Source organism: Rhinoderma darwinii, chromosome 1, assembly GCF_050947455.1.
Source record: "Rhinoderma darwinii isolate aRhiDar2 chromosome 1, aRhiDar2.hap1, whole genome shotgun sequence".
Taxonomy (NCBI): domain Eukaryota; kingdom Metazoa; phylum Chordata; class Amphibia; order Anura; family Rhinodermatidae; genus Rhinoderma; species Rhinoderma darwinii.
Window position 1 is genome coordinate 381,450,448 of NC_134687.1, and position 21,729 is coordinate 381,472,176.

General features: G+C 42.0%; 1 protein-coding gene across 2 annotated transcripts in view; it reads right to left on the bottom strand.

The window, feature by feature from the left end:
* The window catches only part of LOC142652643 (guanine nucleotide-binding protein subunit alpha-14), a 250,873-nt gene that overhangs the window by 123,855 nt on the left and 105,289 nt on the right, over positions 1–21,729 (bottom strand). Inside the window, exons 1-2 of one of the 2 annotated variants that reach the window (XM_075828314.1) lie at positions 15,974–16,054; positions 15,502–15,686 (exon numbers count right to left, since the gene is read on the bottom strand). In XM_075828314.1, coding sequence (XP_075684429.1) covers positions 15,502–15,648 — 147 coding nt within the window. In that variant the 5' untranslated portion in view covers positions 15,649–15,686; positions 15,974–16,054. Of the gene's footprint in view, positions 1–15,501; positions 15,687–15,973; positions 16,055–21,729 lie in introns of those variants that run through there. The other variant, XM_075828307.1, reaches the window with a different exon arrangement.

The following is a 21,729-nucleotide window of genomic DNA, read 5'->3' on the forward strand; positions in this document are numbered from 1 at the left end:
TGACACAATATATCAATGTGACACGTGTCCCGAATAACCAGAGCTCTGTATGAAAGAGTGTTTTAAAATTTATCATACATCCTTTGGTTTATAATTTACCCCAATTTTACTTACCCGGATGCACTCCGCACAGCTTATCCCCCCTCGTCTTTCCCCTCTGAGCCCTGCTGTGTGCCCAGGAAGCTGATAACAGCCACATGTAGGGTATTGCCATACCCGGGAGAACCCACATTACAGTTTATGGGGTGTAGGTCTCCGGTCAAAATGCTCACTACACCTCTAGATGAATGCCTTAAGGGTGTAGTTTTTAAAACTGAGTCACTTCTTGCGGGTTTCAACTGTACTGGTACCTCAGGTGCTTCTGCATACATGACTTCGCACCAGAAAATCCCCAGTAGGCCAAATGGTGGTCCTTTCCTTCTGAGCCCTCCCATGGGCCCAAACGGCAGTTTATCACCACAAATGGGGTATTGCGGCACTCAGAACAAATTGCGCAACAGAATGGGGTATTTTGTTTCTTGTGAAAATAAGAAATTTTCAGCCAAAACGACATATTATTGAAAAAAATAATTTGGTTTTCATTCCCAGCCCAATTCAAATAAGTTCTGTGAAGAAACTATGGGGTCTAAATGGTCACATTACCCATAAATGAATTCCGTGAGGGGTGTAGTTTCCAAAATGGGGTCACTTCTGGTGGGTTTCCATTGCTTTGATACCTCTGGGGCTCTGCAAATGTGACATGGCACCCGAAAACCAAACCAGCAAAATCTGTACTCCAAAGAACACACAGCGCTCCTTCCCTTCTGAGGCCTCCCATGGGCCCAAACGGCAGTTTATCGCCACAAATGGGGTATTGCTGAACTCAGGAGAAATTGGGCAACAAAATGGAGTATTTTGTTCCCTGTGAAAATAAGAAATTTTGATCACAAATTACATTTTATTGGAAAAAATCTCATTTTTTTTCATTTCACAGCCCAATTCAAATACGTGCTGTGAAAAAACTGTGCGGTCAAAATGGTAACAACCATAAATAAATTCCTTGAGGGGTGTAGTTTTCAAAATGGGGTCACTATTGGGGGATTCCTACTGTTTTGGCACCTCAACACCTCTTAAAACCTGGCATTCTGCCTAAAATATATTCTAATAAAAAAAGAGGACTCAAAATGCACTAGGTGCTTCTTTGCTTCGAGGGCTTGTGTTTTATTCCACGAGCGCAGTAGAGCCACATGTGGGACATTTCTAAAAACTGCAGAATCTGGACAATACATATTTAGTAGTGTTTCTCTGGTAAAACCTTCTGTGTTACAGAAAAAAAAATGAATAAAATTGAAATTCAGCAAGAAAAATGAAATTTGCAAATTTCACCTCCACTTTGCTTTAATTCCTGTGAAATGCCTGAAGGGTTAAAAAAAACTTTCTAAATGCTGTTTTGAATACTTTGAGGGGGTCTAGTTTTTAAAATGGGGTGTTTTATCAGGGTTTCTAATACATAGGCCCCTCAAAGCCACTTCAGAACTGAAGAGGTACCTAAAAAAAAGGCTTTTGAAATTTTCTTAAAAATATGAGAAATTGCTGTTTATGTTCTAAGCCTTGTAACGTCCAAGAAAAATAAAAGAATGTTCAAAAAACGATGCCAATCTAAAGTAGACATATGGGAAATGTGAACTAGTAACTATTTTGGGTTGTATAACCGTCTGTTTTACAAGCAGATGCATTTAAATTCTGAAAAATGCAATTTTTTCAAAATTTCCTCTAAATTTTGCACATTTTCACCAATAAACACTGAATATATCGACCAAATTTTACCACGAACATGAAGCCCAATGTTTCACGAGAAAACAAACAAACAATCTCAGAATCGCTTGGGTAGGTTTAAGCATTATGACGTTATTACCACATAAAGTGAAATATGTCAGATTTGAAAAATGGGCTCTGAGCTAGGCTGCGTCCTTAAGGGGTTAAGAAACTCATTAGCATAAAGCTACAAATCGCTAATAAAGTGGTTTAAAAGAGATATTTTTTTCTAAATAAAAAGCACTGCTGTCACCTACATTATAGCGCTGATCTCCTTATGTAGGAGATAGGGCACTTATAATGTGGTGACAGAGCCTCTTTAAACATATGGGAAGGTGTCCATAGGCATTAGAAATTAATAGGTCCGTACTCTAAATTATGGCCGTGTGCATGAGGCCTAACTCAAAACATCACAACTTGGACCCAATGCATAAAAATTGATGCCTGGTCAATGAAGATCAGCAGCAAATTCGCCATTTACACGGGGAGATGTGCTGCTGAAAAGTTACCATTTTTTTGGGTTACATAAAAGATCCGATCAGCCAACAAACAAGCATTTGCTCATCTGTCGGCTGATTGCTGCCCTGTTTGTCGCCTAGTAGAACTCCAGCTAGCCTAAAAGCTAAGATCCCCTTATACCTCCGAAGGAAGGCTGCAATGTATCCCACTATATAGGCATACAATAAGATACATCACCCTGAACCACCCGAGAAGAGAACTACCTGAAGCTCTGTGCCTGCAGAAGCTCCGGACGTCACTGTCTATACATGGACAGTAATGTCAGGAGCTACAGACCATTACATCAGGAACTTCTCCAGGAACAGCGCTTCAGGTAGCTCTCTGCTAGGGAGGGTTCAAGGACTCTGGCCCTAGGGAGGCCCTTGACGTCACTTCCCGTGTTAGAAAACTTATAGCGCACAATATACTTTTTTTCTGCAGGATTCCTCAGGAGGGAAAAGCATAGTCTACTACGCTATTCCATCCTTCAAAAAAAGTATACGGACATATAGCAGAATTTTAATTTGTTGTACTATTTGGCTAAAAAGAGGTTTTACTGTTTTTGCAGCACAGTTGGGTCATTAATTTGTTACCAAAACACAACCAGCATAGTTTAAATTTGTTTCGTTTTAGGGACCCCCGTTCTCGTTATCGTGGGAGGTCCCAGCGGTCAGACCCCACCGATCAGCATGTTATCACCTGTCCTGTGGTTAGGGGATAACATTTAATCTTGACAACCCCCTTTAAATTAATACTCAACTGAGGGGCGTGGCCGGATGTCTGACTGAGCAGAGATGCTTCACTGAGCTCCCGAGTTCCCCAACGCCTTATCCTGCAAATATCGCAACCATCCTGCTGATTTGAGAGCCTCATAGCAGGGACAGGTGTGCACTTACCCTCCGGTGTCTGCCAGTGAGAGTATTTGAGGTGTGGACCAGCATACACGGACTTGCAGTTGGGAATGGAGTGCGGCCTAGTACTTCCAGCGGGCGCGTGGTGTGCGGCTGAGAGGAGCTGGAAGCACGAACGGCTGATAGGCTGCGGTCTCTTCCCCTGTGCTATCTGCATGTGCAGTGTGTCGGCTGTGGAGCCCTGAGGGCTGAAATATCGCCCGATACACGGGGTCTTCTTCTGGCTGGGAGGCAGTTGAGCGGCTGGGCCTTCCCCCTCCCCCTTCCATTGTCCCACAATATGGACTGTGGACGTGCTGTCCTTGGACACCCTCTTAGGGTCTTGAGCTAGCTGCATTACCCTCTGTGGGTGAGGAGGCAGCTGCTGCTGCATATTTCGGTATGTGGTTACATTGAGACCCCTGCTGTACCGAAGCACACGCTGCGGTGCTGCATTATACGTACTACTGGCTTGAGCCTCTACTCCGCTCTCTGACCCCCGGTGTCCCCACAGTTTGGGATTGTTCTGGAACTCTGTGCTTCTAAAATGGGAGGAAATAGGGAGGAGTAAATCCTTGGTGGGATACTATGTCCCCCCTCTGATGAGGACTCTGTACTGGGAGATCCGCCATTCCACTCCCTGGCTGATATGGATGCTGGTTTCTCAAATGCAATTATCACTCAAATTCAAGCTCAGGCGGCAAAGAAACTTGAGCAGTTCTCCAGACCTCTGCGCTTACCTGCATCTCCTGATCCTTCACTATCCATGTTTGATGGCTCCCCGAGTCCGCCGAGACCACTGTCCCCACAAGACCAGCCTGTCTCCTCCTCACATGTGGATGTAAAATTTGCAGAATTGCTGGCGGCTATCAATTCCTGTCAGTCTAAGCTCGTTACCAAGGTTGATGAACTGCGACAGGAATTTATTATACTGCGGCATGATATGCAGAAAATCTGTGATCGTACTGCCAACACTGAGCGCAGAATCTCTGAGGTGGAGGATACTTTGCGCCCTATTCCGGCTCAAATTGCTGATTTGAGAAGACAGGTATTGGCTTCGGCTGACCGAGCGGACGATTTTGAAAACAGTCTTCGCTGCAACAATATCCGGGTGGTGGGCTTACCGGAGAAGTCTGAGGGTGTGGATGCGGTCAAATTTAAGGAACAATCGTTGAAAAATACCCTGGATGTGGAACACTTCTCTGCCTTTTTCACCATCGAGCGAGCCCACAGGGTCCCTGCACGTATGGGTCCTCCGGGTGGGCCTCCGCGTCCCTTACTCGCACGCCTGTTACACTTCAGAGACAGGGATGCTGTATTGCAATTGGCAAGGAAAAAAGGGACTATCCTATACAACTCTCAACGGGTTTCCATATATCCGGATTTCTCGGTTAACATCAGAAGGCAGCGTGTTCAATTTACGGAAGTCCGTAAGAAACTACGGGAGAAGGGATACAAATATGCCATGTTATATCCTGACAGAGGGATTGATGGACAGACATCAAAATTCTTTCTGTCCTCCACTGAGGCTCTGGAATGGGCAGAGGCAGCGCCGCGTGCTCCTGGAGTTGCTTCCCCTCCTGATTGAATAATTCTCTTATGGACGAGTCTGTGCTGATATTTTAAGTTTTATGGCAGAGTGCTAAGATTTGTACGCCAGGTTTTTGTAATACATGCTTTGTTGTTCCTGTATAGTATGGGGGCGGGCGTGGTTTTAGCCTGATATGCGATATGTCTGCAATACTATTTCCCAGCTATGGGAGACAGGTCTCGGGACTGTTCTGGTGTTGTAGGGTTTAGTTTAGTCAGAGACCACTGTTCTCTAGTAGTCCTTTAGTTACAGGGTAAAGGTCTGCACTTAGCTTGTTTAGTGTCTGACAGGGGTTATTCAGGGGATACTATGGTCTTGGTCACACTTCTATGTTATTTATTTCACCATTCTGCTGATTCACCGTGAGGCAAAAGATGAGCATCAGTGTTTGAAGAAGTATGGACTAGCCTGGCAGGAATACTGCAGAAGAGTTCCCTATAGGATATTTCCTTATATATATTGATCCATCCACCAACTCTTATTTCAGCTCCGGTGTGGCAAAGGCAAGAAAAAAAAAAAGCACAGTGATGTTTGTGGAGATGTATATGGCATTATATTTTTAAAGGAAAAAATGGCTTCATTGCTGGAAAGAGGACTGCTGGCACAAATGATACCATTAGACTACGAGAAGAATACACCGGTGTTGGTACTTCAGAATATGGTTAGAATGGTCTTGGTATCCAGCAATCTTTATGCCATGCAGCTAGTATAACCATAAAGCCTGCAGCTTCTTTAGGCATAATAGGACCCTACATAAGTTGATATTTTTGGAAGTGTACCAAACATCGACCCAAAGAATTAACCATACTAGAATTTCATACCTTTTTGCAGATTTTTTTTCTAACAAATGTAAACATAAAAAGACCTCATGTGTGCAATGTCCTGAAAACTGAATTAGAACAACGGACTGTAAAATTGCCATAATCATTCTAGCCCTTCAGACGGCCTTAATATACCGCTGTGTAAGAGTCATGAATGGGATTAGATGAGGGCAAAGCAGCAAAACATTTTTCTGCCTTGTGCTTTGTCCTAATGGGATCTCATCAATTCTCAACACTAAATAGATGGCAAACTTGTATTCAGGCCATCTGCATTTTTGAGTAGTATTGGAGTATAAAACGTTTTACTGGAGTGCAATTAGTATAAAAAAATAAAAAGGCAATAAAAAGAGAAAAAAAAAAAAAATAGAAATGAATACTCAACTGATTCTGGGCACTGTTCAGAGAATGAATCTCTACAGCACACCCTTTTTTTCATGGGTTATCACCAAAAAAGGACAATAATGTTTGGCATAATTTTTTCTTTATTAAAGAGGCTCTGTCACCAGATTTTGCAACCCCTATCTGCTATTGCAGCAGATAGGCGCTGCAATGTAGATTACAGTAACGTTTTTATTTTAAAAAAACGAGCATTTTTGGCCAAGTTATGACCATTTTTGTAGTTATGCAAATGAGGCTTGCAAAAGTCCAAGTGGGTGTGTTTAAAAGTACAAGTCCAAGTGGGTGTGTATTATGTGCGTACATCGGGGCGTTTTTAATACTTTCACTAGCTGGGCGCTCTGATGAGAAGTAACATCCTCTTCTCTTCAGAACGCCCAGCTTGTGACAGTGCAGATCTGTGACGTCACTCACAGGTCCTGCATCGTGACGGCCACATCGGCAGCAGAGGCTACAGTTGATTCTGCAGCAGCATCAGCGTTTGCAGGTAAGTCGATCTTACCTGCAAACGCTGATGCTGCTGCAGAATCAACTGTAGCCTCTGCTGCCGATGTGGACGTCACGATGCAGGACCTGTGAGTGACGTCACAGATCTGCACTGTCACAAGCTGGGCGTTCTGAAGAGAAGAGGATGTTACTTCTCATCAGAGCGCCCAGCTAGTGAAAGTATTAAAAACGCCCCGATGTACGCACATAATACACACCCACTTGGACTTGTACTTTTAAACACACCCACTTGGACTTTTGCAAGCCTCATTTGCATAATTACAAAAATGGTCATAACTTGGCCAAAAATGCTCGTTTTTTAAAAATAAAAACGTTACTGTAATCTACATTGCAGCGCCGATCTGCTGCAATAGCAGATAGGGGTTGCAAAATCTGGTGACAGAGCCTCTTTAAGCCTTAATACCGAAAGTATTTTAAACCTTAATGACCGAGCAATTTTTTACGTTTTTCCATCTTCGCATTCAAAGATCTATAACTTTTTTATTTTTGCGTCTACATGAAATTGCCTTTTTTGGCGTCTTAATTTTACGCCGTTTACCATGTGGTATAAATAACTTTATTCAGCGGGTCGTTACGATTGCGGTGATACCAAATTCATATGGATTTTTTTATGTTTTCCTACTTTTACACAGTAAAAACAATTTTTTTTCAAAATTATTTGCTTTTGTGTCGCCATATTTTAAGAGCCATAACTTTTTTCTTTTTTTGACAGATGCAGTTGTATGAGGACTTTTTTTTTTGCGGGACGACTTGTAGTTTTTATTGGTACCATTTTGGAGTAGAGGCGATGGTTTGATCACTTTTTATCAAATTCTTTTGAAGGCAGGATGACCAGAAAACAGCAATTCTGGCGTTGTTTTTTTATTATTCTTTTTACGGCGTTCACCGTGCAGGTTAAATAATGTAATTGTTTTATAGTTGGGTTTGTTACGGACGCGGCGATATCAAATATGAGTAACTTTTTACTTTTTTTCATAATAAAGTATTTTGGAAGGGGAAAAAGTGGAGGTTTTTCTTTTTTTTTACTTTTACATTTTACATTTTTTACTTTTACATTTATTTATTTCAAACTTTAACTTTTTTTTCTTTAGTCCCACTGGGGGACTTTACTGTGCAAACTTTTGATCGCTATTATAATACATGCCTACGGCATGGTCTAACGGGCAATTACTAAAGGCAGACCTGGGGGCCTTTGTTAGGCCCTCAGGCTGCCATAGCACCCATCGGCACCACCACGCGGGGATGCCAGTGGGATGAGTGAGGGAGCTCCCTCCCTCTAAAATCACTCAGATGCAGCGCTCGCTATTGAGCGCCGCATCTGAGGGGTTAAACATGATCGGCGACCACTGCTAGTTACTAACAGCCTGGGTTTCTGCAGCACCCTGCACGATGCGGGGAAAGTTCTTCTGAAGTGCCGACGTGAAAAGGCGGCGCTTCAGAAGAACTACCCTGAACGGTCGACGTAAAAACACTATACGCCGGTCGTTAAGGGGTTAAACAAAACATGGCAAGAGTATGCATCAGCTAACTAGAACAATAGACAAAGAGGTTATCACCAGAATGAGCGCTATTGCAATCTGCTAGCAGGGCAGCATCGGTGCTTTTACTAAATGCATTTTGTATTGTTGGGTATTTTTTCCACGTCTTTGCTTATTCTATGAATTAATATAGTGCGGTGCGGCTGTGTTGTTTTGACTGTCCTAGGATACAGCAAATCCACTTCCAGGATTTATTCAAAGTGTTTTTTCTTGTGTACATTTACTTTCAACCCTCCCACTTACTTTGAAGACCAGCCCAACCAATCAACAAATTAAGACAATCTAAGCTGGGGCTACACATATGGGGCATTTTAATCAACATTTCTACGGCAGTTTTCTGGCATAGAAAAGTCGCAAAAGGGACAAAAGTCTAAACTCGCGGTGCAAACTGCAACTTTTAGCCTTTTTATGCCACGCTCACCACCTTTTTTTTCTTTTATAAGCGAAGATAGGGGGCCCGGCCGAAAGATGCAACACATTTATGAAGAGGCTATCGCCTCTTCATAAATGTGTCACGGTTTACTCCAGTTTTCCTTTCTATTAGCTGTGACGAATCGATGTCCATAGAAATACAGTAGCTTGAAAATCTCTTCAAAATCGCTCAAGTCAAGCAACTTGCAAGCTATATTTTTGCCTGGATTTCAGAGCTAAACACTTTCATGGAGCAATTTTAGAGATTTTTGTGCTACTCAATGCATCCCTATGGCCACCGATTACATCGATCACTACAAAAATTCTAGGTCGAGCTCTAGCCTTAGGCCGAATTTAAACGACAGTAGCATACATCCGTGTGACGGCTGTTAAAACAACGGCCGTCACACGGACAAATGTATTTCAATGGATCCGTTCACCACGTGAAGGGTCCGTTGAAAAATAGAACATGTCCTATTTTCTTCAGTTTTCACGGATCCCTTGATAGACTCAAGTCTATGGGGAGCCGTGAAAACGGGACCCGCATGGGTACAATTTGTATGTGAAAAAGTGCAGTTTTCACTCATTCGTGTTAATCTGGCCTTAGGCGTTGATGTAGCCACTATACGGTCAAAAGCCACAATCCAATGTGGTTTTTAACACAAATTGGCAATGTCTTTGTCACAGATTCATTTTTTTTTTTGCTGGACAAAATAATGCAGTGTACTGCGCAGTTATGTCCGGCAAATTGAAGAAAACCATGACGGAGACACAACGGAACACATTAAGTCAGTGGGTTCCATTGAGAGCAGTTGCCTTCTGTCATGCAATGGATCCCGAGCTCCCGGTATCATCGTTGTTCTGCTCCTATGATGGAGCAGGACAACGGGACCTGGTACACAGATGCGAATGAGCCCTAACCTTTATTTTATGGATTACTTTAAGGAAATCACATAAGAGGATTCCTCAGAATTGCAGCAAATTTGTTGCAGAGTGAATCAGGACTGAAAATCCGTTCCATACATGTAAACGTGGTTGTTTCTGCAAAACTGTATGTGCATGGATTTCTGCAAGCCCAAATCAAATGACAGACAGTTGCAGATATATTTCTGCAACAAATCTGCCAAGTGTGAATACACTGTACCCTTACTGAACCCTACTTTTTAGATAATTAATTTTAAGATACAAATAAGGAAAGACCATTTTTTTAAATGTATTTATGCTATGCACATTGGGATTCTCCCAAAAAAAAAATCCTTCTCTATATTTACATTCTAATATAATAACATAAAATAATCTCTGAAAGCAACAAAACCTGCTCTACAGCAAAATTAAAATATTATTCATCCAAAAAAACCTATGTCCAAAACACAAAGGCATCTCTGTCCAGACTACGATCAACACGGTTAACCCTGTGAACGGTGTACGGTAATCAGCACATACAGTAACTAAGCAGAATTCAGAGCTAGGCTGGAGAGATGACAGGTGGTACCGGTCACAAGATTATCCTCCAGTGCCGCCTGTTACCTTTCTGCAAAGCAAATAAAATAAAGAGCCAAAATCAGAATTATGCGCTCATGCAAAAACGAAACAGATACGAATATTTCTTTAGAAAGTGGCTACACCTCACTGGGCACCTTGTGCCGAAACTTTAAATAGGTACAAAGAATTAATGTTGTATGAAGGGGAAAAAATAAGTTGTTTATTATGAGACATTTCCATACTTTATCCAAAGTGTAAACATCCACATAGCACACATTTCATGTTAACTTTAGATGAGTGATCGACGTCTCATCCAAAGTACGGCACCATAATGCGGTTTTCTATTTTTTTGTACCAAACTTGTTAGAATGATATAAAAACATTCGGTAGTGTGTGAGGAGTATCTTCTTTATATAACTTGCAGTGTGAGCCTCTGGAATTGTATTTTATTCTAACTTTCTGCTCATGAATATCCATAACAAAGTATAATGGATTCCTCACGTGTGATATACAGTATATAAAATAAACATGGGCAATGAACATAGCAATAACATGTATTTTTTCTTTTTTTTTAGCACATGTACTAACTTTTGTACATTCTTTTTCATCTTAGAGGGCTCCCAATGCCAGACATACATAGGGCTTTATATTGCCAAACTACAAATCCTAATGCCATGCGCATATACAGCAGGTGTTTTCTGCAGTGGAGATGACCGGAAATCTTTAGCTAACTTCGTTACATGTATAATTTACAATTTGCATAGTAATGGGTTGAATTTACAAACTCAAACAGATAGGCTTTGTGCCTGTGGATTAGTCACTCCTAAGAGGACAATAATAAAGAGTTCCCCAACCAGTGGCTCAGGAGCCACATGTGGTTCTTAAACCCCCCATGCATGTGGCTCCCCAGCTGGTGGCAGCTGTGAATACTATTGTGCCCTAGTGCCACCAGGGATTTCAGAGTATCTGAAACTTGGCACTAGTGACAAATTCATATAACTGGTAAGAGCCAAGGACATGGGTAATCATTTTAATACCCTATTACCCTTTAAATAAACAGTGTGTTTTAGGCATCATTCACATCTGTGTCAGGTATTTCCGTTGCTCTGCTCAGTCAAAGGAGCAGAGCAATGAAAACAGCGGTAGCAACAGATCGGTTTAACCCCTTAGTGTCTAAGCCTGTTTTGGCCTTAAAGAGGCTCTGTCACCAGATTTTACAACCCCTATCTGCTATTGCAGCAGATCGGCGCTGCAATGTAGATTACAGTAACGTTTTTATTTTTAAAAATCGAGCATTTTTGGCCAAGTTATGACCATTTTTGTAGTTATGCAAATGAGGCTTGCAAAAGTCCAAGTGGGCGTGTTTAAAGTAAAAGTCCAAGTGGGCGTGTATTATGTGTGTTACATCGGGGCGTTTTTACTACTTTTACTAGCTGGGCGTTCTGACGAGAAGTATCATCCACTTCTCTTCAGAACGCCCAGCTTCTGGCAGTGCAGACACACAGCGTGTTCTCAAGAGATCACGCTGTGACGTCACTCACTTCCTACCCCAGGTCCTGCATCGTGTCGGACGAGCGAGGACACATCGGCACCAGAGGCTACAGTTGATTCTGCAGCAGCATCGGCGTTAGCAGGTAAGTCGATGTAGCTACTTACCTGCAAACGCTGATGCTGCTGCAGAATCAACTGTAGCCTCTGGTGCCGATGTGTCCTCGCTCGTCCGACACGATGCAGGACCTGGGGCAGGAAGTGACGTCACAGCGTGATCTCTCGAGAACACGCTGTGTGTCTGCACTGCCAGAAGCTGGGCGTGGATGATACTTCTCGTCAGAACGCCCAGCTAGTAAAAGTAGTAAAAACGCCCCGATGTACGCACATAATACACACCCACTTGGACTTTTACTTTTCAACACGCCCACTTGGACTTTTGCAAGCCTCATTTGCATAAATACAAAAATGGTCATAACTTGGCCAAAAATGCTCGTTTTTTTAAAAATAAAAACGTTACTGTAATCTACATTGCAGCGCCGATCTGCTGCAATAGCAGATAGGGGCTGCAAAATCTGGTGACAGAGCCTCTTTAAGGACCAGACCATTTTTTTTTCAAATCTGACATGTATCACTTTATGTGGTAATAACTTTGAAATGCTTTTATTTTTTCAAGCGATTCTGAGATTGTTTTCTCGTGACACATTGGACTTTGAGTTATTTACACGAGCGTATTTCACGTCTGTGATAGGCGCGTGAAAATCACGCGCGTCGCACGGACCTATGTAAGTCAATGGAGCCATTCAGACATTCCGTGTTTTTCATGCAGTGTGTCCGCTGCGTGAAACTCACGACGTGTCCTATACTTGAGCATCACGCACCCATTGAAGTCAATGGGTGCGTGAAAATCACCAACCGCACACGGACACCCTTCCGTGCGCTGCACGTGATTCGCGCAACAGTTGCTCAAGAAATAAAGAAAAATTTAATGACCTCCTTCAATTCATTTTCTAAACATCAAAACCGCGTGTCATAAGGATGGCATACGCGCAAAAATCACGCAGCTACGCACCAAACACGGATGACACACGGAACTGCAACGTGCACAAAACGCTGGGTTAATAAGAGGGTATAATAATGCGGTAAATAAATAATAACCCGCAGATATGTGGCCGGTGTCGCACTGATAAATGGCACCCGATCTTATCTGCTTTTGGAACGCACTGCATATTTTTCATCGCCATATTCTGAGAGCCAGAACTTTTTTATTTTTTCTCCACCGGAGCTGTGTGAGGGATTACTTGTTGCGGGACAATCTGTAGTTTTTATTGGTACCAGTTTGGTGTACATGCAAATTTTTAGACCAATTTTTTTCAATTTGACAAGCGAGGTGACCAAACACCAGGAATTCTGACAATGTCTTTTTTTTACGGTGTTCACCATGCGCTATAAATTACATTTTACTTGATAAGATTACGGTGATACCATATGTATATCGGGTTTTTTTATGTTTTACAGCGTTTGCACAGTAACATAACTTTTTTGAAAAATAATTTCTTTTTTGTCCCCCCCATATTCTGAGAGCCATAACTTTTTTATTTTTGCGTCGACAAGGCTGTGTCAGGACTTGTTTTTTGCGGGACGGATGTAGTTTTTATTGGTACTATTTTAGGGTACGTGCAACTTTATCACTTTTTATTCTATACTTTAGAAGTGATGGTGACCAAAAGAAAGTGATTCTGGCATTGTTTTTTTATTTTCATTTTTTTGCAGTGTTCACCGTGCAGGAAAAATAATATTAGAGTTTTATAGTTTGGGTCGTTACAGACGCGGTGATACCAAATATCTTTTCTTTTATTATAGGAAAAAAAGGCAGTTTTTTTATTTTTTAACTTTGAACTTTTTTATAATTATTTTTTGTTCCACTAGGGGACTTGAAGACCTGCACCTCTCATATTTATTCTAATATATTGCACTACCCACTTAATGCAATGCATTAGAGCGGTCAGCTACTCACTGACAGCAAGCCTATTAGGCTCCGCCTCTGGGCGGGGCCTAATAGGCTTCCGTACATGGCAGACCAGGAAGCAATTGTTGGCCTACGGTTCCCATAGTAACGATCGGCATCCGTGCGACCACATCTCAGTGATGCCGGTCTCCTGGAAACATCTAAGATGCCGCGATCGCTTTTGATCGCAGCATCTAAGGTGTTAATGGCAGGGAGCGGAGCTAGCTCCGTTCCCTGCCGTTACAGCAGGATGTCACCTGTAACATACAGCTGACATCCTTCAGCTTCTGGGCCCGCTGCCATCTTTCATCTGCGGCCGGAAGCCTTTTAAGCCTCGCGTCTGGGCGGGGCCTAACAGGCCGCCTTACTTGGCAGACAGGGGGCCATTGTTAGGCCTCCTGTTGCCAACAGCCGATCGGCTAGTGTGGCTACCCGGCTCTTTTAGCCGGGTAACCATGCTGCAATACTGTGATTGGTCAGTCACTACTGACTGACCAATCACAGCGATCGCTGGCGGCGCTGCAATTATGACAGCCGATGTCACTGTTCTGTCACCACGTGTTTTGACATGGTGACAGAAAAGCACCATGACGTAACTGTACTTCATGCTGCCTTAATGCAGGGCAAACAATGACGTAGTTGCGTCAAGCTGCGTTAAGGGGTTAATGACTGACACCATGGGGACCCAATGGAACCCATTCACTTTTGTCCAGAATTTTTGACCAGATCTGTGACAAGGGCCCCTAACGGAGTCTCCAACGCAGATGTGAACGTAGCCCTAATGGGGTTATACTAAAATCAACAATTATCACCTATCCCATCGCTGCAGCTCCAATCAAAAACGATGGTACTGAGGGAAAAAGCCAAGTACAGCGAGAGGAAGAAGCATGCTCAACTGCTCTTTTCAAGCTCCTTCTCACTGCGATGGGTGCAGTGAGGAGGAACAGTTGGTTCGGGGCCCCTGTTCTCATGATTGGTGGGGGTCTTAGCAGTGGGGCTCCCAGCAATCAGACAATTATCACCTATCTAATGGATAGGTGATACATTTGCGATTCTGGTACAATCCCTTTAACAACACTTTGATCTAGTATAGCCTTTGAAGTATATTTTCCTCAAAACTATTTGTACAAACCTTCCCTTTAAAACAAGAACCACAAAACATGTAGACAAAAACTATATGAACATTTACATTTATACACCGTTTATAGATTGCAAGAATAAAAAAAAAGTCTTGAAGCTGGGCAAGACATGAAATAATGGACTCTGTTTCTCGAACATAGATCCAAGTGAAACAGAAGTGATACAGAGAAGAGAAGGATCACAGCAAATCTAAAGCAAAGCCCAGTAACAGTGGCAGGGCCAACTATTGGCAGACAGTGAAATAATTTACATAGAAAATATGCAGAAGTGCATCCAAAGCGCAGCCAATAGGCAATAACAAATATTGAGTTGAAGTAATGTACATTACACTAAATTAATAACTGTAACAATCTCTGTAGGTCTTCAACGTCATACATTTTTTTTTACAAAAATTAAAAGGGGTTGTCCACTTTCTGAAAACTGATGACCTATCCCCCGGATAGGTCATCAGTATATGATCGGTGCGTGTCCAACATACGGACACTGCACTCCGGCTGCCGGACGATGTTGCTGGAAGCAGAACGCTCCGGTCACAGAATAGCGGCCGAGCTGCAATATTGCATCCCTGCTCCTATTCAAGCGAATAGGAGCAGAGCAGTAGTTCCGCCGAACGGCCGCTATGCAGTGGTCGGAGCAATCTGCGTCTGGCTCCAACTACTGAATCCCATTCCAAACATCCGGTGCACGGAGGTAGCCGGAGTTGCGGATCTGTGTCGGACACACACCGATCATATACTGATGACCTATCCGGTGCATAAGTCATTCGTTTTCAGAAAGTAGTCAACCCCTTTAAGCATGTATTAACTTGTCTTCCCTGCAGAAGCGGTCCCCGAGATGAAGAAAGACCAATTTTTAACAAGAGATTTAAGTAAGTAGAGGCAAAAAAATCCTGGATATTTTCTATGACAGCAGATGCCTGAACATAGCATGAACTCACCATATTTTGCTTAGAAGAGTACTGTATCCTCAGTGTGTCCATTGCTCGGATCATAGATTGCATGGCAGTAAATATATTTTGATAAACCAGCTTTGTGAATCCTCGTCGATCTTCATCTGTGTAACCAGAGCCGTGTATAATTCTCATCTGCTTAATGAAGGTGCTTTTTCCACTCTCGCCAGTGCCTGACAGAATCAAAAAGAAGGTTTATTCGTAATCAATTTCTAAAATCCTGGAATCCAAATACAAAATATCAAAAATGAGAAAAATTACAGACCACCACTGCAAACCACTTGAAGTCTAAACGGAGGTCGGTAAGTTTAAGATAAAAGCAAAATACAGAAACCAATGCAGTTATTTTTCTGCTGACAGCATCCTTTTTATTTGTGGTTTATATGTGCAGCCATTGCCTACTATCCTATCTATCCATCGCAGAATTATTTTTTCATAGGGCAGTAAACGCTCTACTTACCTTGTGGGTTACGAGTTCTATCAATACATAGACTAGAAATTCTGGTTCCTTGTCAACCAAAATATCTCCTAGGGCTGAATACACCAGAACACATTGAATTCACTGGATCCCTGAGCAACTGTAAACAAAGCCTTTTCTCATTGAATTCTGTAGACTGCTCCGGTAAATCCAAACCATCCAGAAAAGTAGCACAAATATTATGTAACGTAAAAAGCTTCAACAGTGGCACAACTGAAACCAGACAAAGGTTGCTTTCTTAAAGGGATACTGGCCTCAAGTATTATTTGCCTGGAGATTGACAAGGACTGGTGTATTGGCCAGTCCTAACCCCCAAGACTTTTGCTTACATTATCATAGCACCTTTCTCTGCTGTGCCCATAGTATGACTAAAGGCCATTTGTTTGATCTGAAATGCGTAAGCAACTTCCTGCTGCCCTGTCTTCTGATGATGATTTTAACCTAATGGAATAAAGTTAGTGGTTTCAATGTCAAGACGATTGCTGGATTTCACAAGTTTCTTAAGAGCTGTGCTCCTAGTATGCAGTGGCAGGATCAACATTGCGTCTCAGCTGTAAAACGTATCTGAAGTAACCTAGCCATATTCAACAAATTGAAAAAGAAAAAGCATTTTTATCTAAGAGAAGACATTTGTCCAACAACTGTGTATTAGGTTATGTTGACATCAGTCTATTTGCCTACTTTTGACTTACACGTGGGGGAAAAGCTCCCGACATGTTAAACCATAGGCTGTGACGGATTCCTAACAGTGGCACCATAGGGTATAATGGCATCCGTTTAATAAATAAGTCATAAAAAGCTATTGAAAAGTTAATGACAACCATTTAACGGTTGCCCAATGGATGCAATACAGTGGCGTCAGTCATCCGTAGGCTACATTTAACATATAAGTTTTTATTTTTTTACTGAACTCTGTGGGGTGGGATGGAATAGAGTAGGCTATACCTCTTATGCAGTATACGGACGTAGGGCCGAAAGTACACTCATTTGGCCATCGCCTGACAATGGAGCTTTCCCGACATACATGCTAATCATAGGGCTTAAACGTCATGCGAACACGGCCTTACAAAAAAAGAACAGAAAAGACATGCGATCATAACACACCCAAAACTAAAAGAAAATTGAAGGCTTAAAAATGGGGGTTTACACGCGGTGAGGGTGGATTCACACACACCGCAGATATTGTGGCAGTCATTTCCTGTGACTAAAAATCAGTTACATTCATTTGAATGGGTTGTTTCTGCGTTCCATTCAGATGAATGGAACGGATTTTCAGTTGCAGAAAGCTTCTGCAACAAAATCTGCAGTGTGGGAATCCACTCTTATTGCGTGTAAACCCCCCTTTTATTCTTCCGCGTGTGACTAAGCCACAAGAGCTCATTCAGATTAACCATTGTCATAACAGAAGCACATAAGGGGAAGGGGGGGAGGAATCCTCCAGCTCACCATTCGTTGTGTCCTGTTTAGACAGCGCTCTGATTTCCGCACGGCCGATGGCAAACAACAGAATAGGCAAAAGAGACTGTAATACAGCCTAGTAAAATTCCTAGTAAAAGGAAGCCAGGTTCCAATTTTATTTGTATTACAAATTTTAAAATGTCAACGTGCACAAAAAAGGGTTGAATCGCATTGGTTGTTCGCCTACGCGTTTCTGACACGTCCTGTGTCCTTAATCATGGCATGTTAAGGACACAGGACGTGTCAGAAATGCGTAGGCGAACAACCAATGCGATTCAACCCTATTTTTGTGCACGTTGACATTTTAAAATTTGTAATACAAATAAAATTGGAACTTCAATTCCTTTTACTAACCTTCAAACGCTGGATTACAGTCTCTTTTGCCTCTTCTGTAACCATTTTCATGTCAGAGTGCTGTCCGATTGTAGAACGGACAACATACTGACCCATTATAGTTAATAGTTCAATTCAGATGTCAGTTTGTTTATTTCCAGGACCATAATAAAAAATAAATTCTACATACATATATATATATATATATATATATACATACATACATACATACATATACACACACACACACACACACACACACACACACATACATATATATACACACAAAATAAATTTAAAAAAAATGCAGCATGTGCTTGGTATTTTTTTTTCACGCTAGAATGGAAACAGTAGTCGATGGGTCTGCATGACAAACAAAAGCAGGCGAATGCCATCCGTTACGTTTTTCATGGATAGTTGCCTGGAGACACTTGACAAGTGAACCAGGAGGAAGAGCCAGAGCAGTGTGGTCCTGAATATAAGACATGGTCAGAAGCCAAAAATACACACAAACCTCTCTCAATGCGCTCTATGCTATAAGCAATAGAAAATGGTGTTTCTGCAGTCATGTGACCATCCTAGGGGTGTTTCAGCTGGCTTTTTTCATGGACGTGAAAAACGGATGCAAAATCAACAGTTTTTTCCTGACTGAACTGACGATTTTTACAACACTCCTCTGAGTAAGGCTTCGTTCACATCTGAATTGTGTCTTCCGTTTTAGCGGATCCTTTCCACAAAAAAAAAAACAAAAAACACACAATAAGGCATGCCTGATTAAAACGTAGCGGAAGGTGTAACCTTCCTTTTTTTGAATGATTCCTTTACAGAATCCTTCAAAAAACAATGTGCATTAAAAATAAACAAAAAAGCTGATCCGTTAAACATAATGAATGAGGCTGGGTCCATACCAGCGTTTGCCATTCCGTTCTGCTCTGGCAGAGGAGCAGAACAAGGGAAAAACCGGAAGCACTGGCTCCATTGCACCACGAACACTAGCGGTGACTCTGATGGAACCCATTGACTTTAATTGGTTCCATCGGGGTGTCTGTGGTTTTACCAAAACAGCACAGCAAGCTGTGCTATTATTTCCGGTGTTCTCGGCCGGATCTGCGATGGAGGCCCCCCAACGTAGATGTGAACAAGGCCTAATAGATAGGAAACGGAAGAAATAGACGTTTTTATCAGTTATCCATTGATTTCGAAATAAAAAAACAGAAAGCTCCTTTCCGTCAACAGTTTTTCTGTTTCTCTGACAGAGCAGAACAACGGAAATGCACAACGCAGATGAGAACGAAGCCTAAGTCCTAAGAAAGTAAAAATAATATAGGCCAATAACAGCAAACTATGCTAAAGTTTCCGTAAAAAAAAACGGAAACCTAGCAGAACAGACGCAAACGGATACCAACTGAAAGAGAAAAAAATTATTGAAATCAATGGTAATGCAAAAGGAAGCCATAGTTTCCATTTAGCTTTCCGTTCATCTGTTCCCCTGACAAAAAGGTTGAACTGAACAGATGAACGGAAGCCAGCGCTGATGTGAACAGGTCCTTAAAGTTTACAGTTGCCGCACCACCAAATTGCTCTGTCGCAAGCCAGAGACATCACTATGGACAACACGTTGGCTTGTACACAGAGAAGATGGGGATTGAGCAGAGTATACTGATAAAAAAATATTAGTATATAATAGAACACTAACATAATTTAAAAATAAAAAAAAATTATGTATCCTACTGAATTTGTTCATGCAGCAACACTGTTTTTTCCCTACCCATCAAGTCAATGGAATGAGAGCTGCAAACTCAGGCAGAATTTTTTTTCTACCACAAAGTCTCTTTTTCATGTTTTACTAGCTCGTAGAAAAACTACTGAATTATAAGCATTGTATTACAAAGCAGCCATGCGGACATACTTCAAAGACTTCATTGTTTGTCTTCGGCATCTTATCATGGATGAGATTTATACAAGCACCTGCTTTTTGACAAAATGTTAAACCTTAGTGACAGACACAAACTACACCGAAGTTATCCGAAAAGATAGCTCATAAATATTGCAGTCCCGGAAAACCCATTTAAAGAGGCTCTGTCACCAGATTATCAAATCCCTATCTCCTATTGAATGTGATCGGCGCTGCAATGTAGATAACCACAAAGTTTTTTATTTAGAAAAACGATAATTTTTGCCCAAGTTATGAGCAATTTTAGATTTATGCAAATTAGCTTTTCAATGGACAACTGGGCGTGTGTTCTCGTTTTACCAACTGAGCGTGTATTGTGTTTTTACCAACTGGGCGTAGTGACGCTGACAAATCAGCATCATACACTTCTCATTGTTCCCACCCAGCTTCTTTCACTGCAGACACAGCGTGACGTCACCCACAGGTCCTTCAACCTTGTCGTCGGACAAAGAAGATACATCAGCTCCAGGCATCCAAAAGGTTAATATGCTCGTCTCTAGGGAGTTTGCTATGCTTACCTGCACATGGTGATGCTGCTGCAGATTCAACTGTACCCTCTGACGCCTGGAGCTGATGTGTCTTCTCTCTTCCGACGCCAAGGTTGAAGGACCTGTGGGTGACGTCATGCTGTGTGTCTGCAGTGAAAGAAGCTGGGTGGAAACGATGAGAAGTCGATGATGCTGATTTGTCAGCGTCCTACACTTCTATTCACAACGCACAGTTGGTAAAACCAGTAAACACGCCCAGTTGGTAAAAACACAATACACGCCCAGTTGGTAAAACGAAAAAACACGCCCAGTTGTCCATTGAAAAGCTCATTTGCATAAATATAAAATTGCTCATAACTTGGGCAAAAATGATAGTTTTTAAAAAAAACAAACAACTTTGCTGTTATCTACATTGCAGCGCCGATCACGTTCAATAGGAGATAGGGATTTGATAATCTGGTGACAGTACATAAACAGTCAATAGTGGACAACAACATATGAGCAGTCAAAGGGAGTGGGCTCCCTCTGTCTCCCAATCGGCCACAACATGAGGAAATAGCAGGGTGCCGATCGGTTGCCATAGCAGGCGGAGGCCTAATTAAAGGCTATGTATACCTTTGAACACGGTTTTATTTTATTTTTTTAAAAACACAAAAAAACAAAACATGTATTATGTTGTTTTAGGCAACTCTTTAACTGTTTTTTTATTAAGCGTTTGTTTCACTTTTTGCGATACAGCTTTTATGTATCGTGGCACAAACCCGGGACGGACTGCTTTGGTGACAGCGGAACCTGCGTGTCTCTGACAAGCAGAATCCACCGGGTAGCGATCAAAATCATAAACTGTGTCACTGAAGCAGTTACTCCCGCTGACCTGACTGATTTGGGTTTTAGCGCAAGATACAGCTTCTATGTATCCGGGATACATAAACAGTAATTAAAAAAAGTAAAAATAAAATGATAAAAAACAAATAAAAATAAAAAAAAGTTGTCTGAAATCCTATTTGTTGTTTTCACAAAAAAAGTGCTCAAAAAGGTTTACATAGCTTTTAAAAGCCGTCCAGGCCTGCCATCAGAGCTCCATTATTAGGGCTTATTCAGACAAATGAGTGTGAACTCCGACATGAAAGACCCGTTTTCACAGATCCCTGACTTGAATCTACTGAGGGATTTGCGAAAACGGATGAAAATAGGACAAGTCCTATATTTTATGGGCACTGCACACGCAACATTAAAACAAAAGCAGAGTGGACAGCCCCATTGAATCGCATAGGTCCGTGTGCTGTCCATTTTTTTAACGGACAGCACACAGACGTATAATATGCTCGTCTGAATAAGCCCTTAAGCATACCTCCCAACCGTCCCGGATCCGGCAGGACAATCCCTGTTTCTCACCGCTGTCCCGCCGTCCCGTGCGGTCTGTAAATGTCCCGCTGGGCGCTGCATCAGAACAGCTGATTGCTGCGGACTGCAGCAGCGATCAGAAGAAGGCAGGAGTCTTGCGG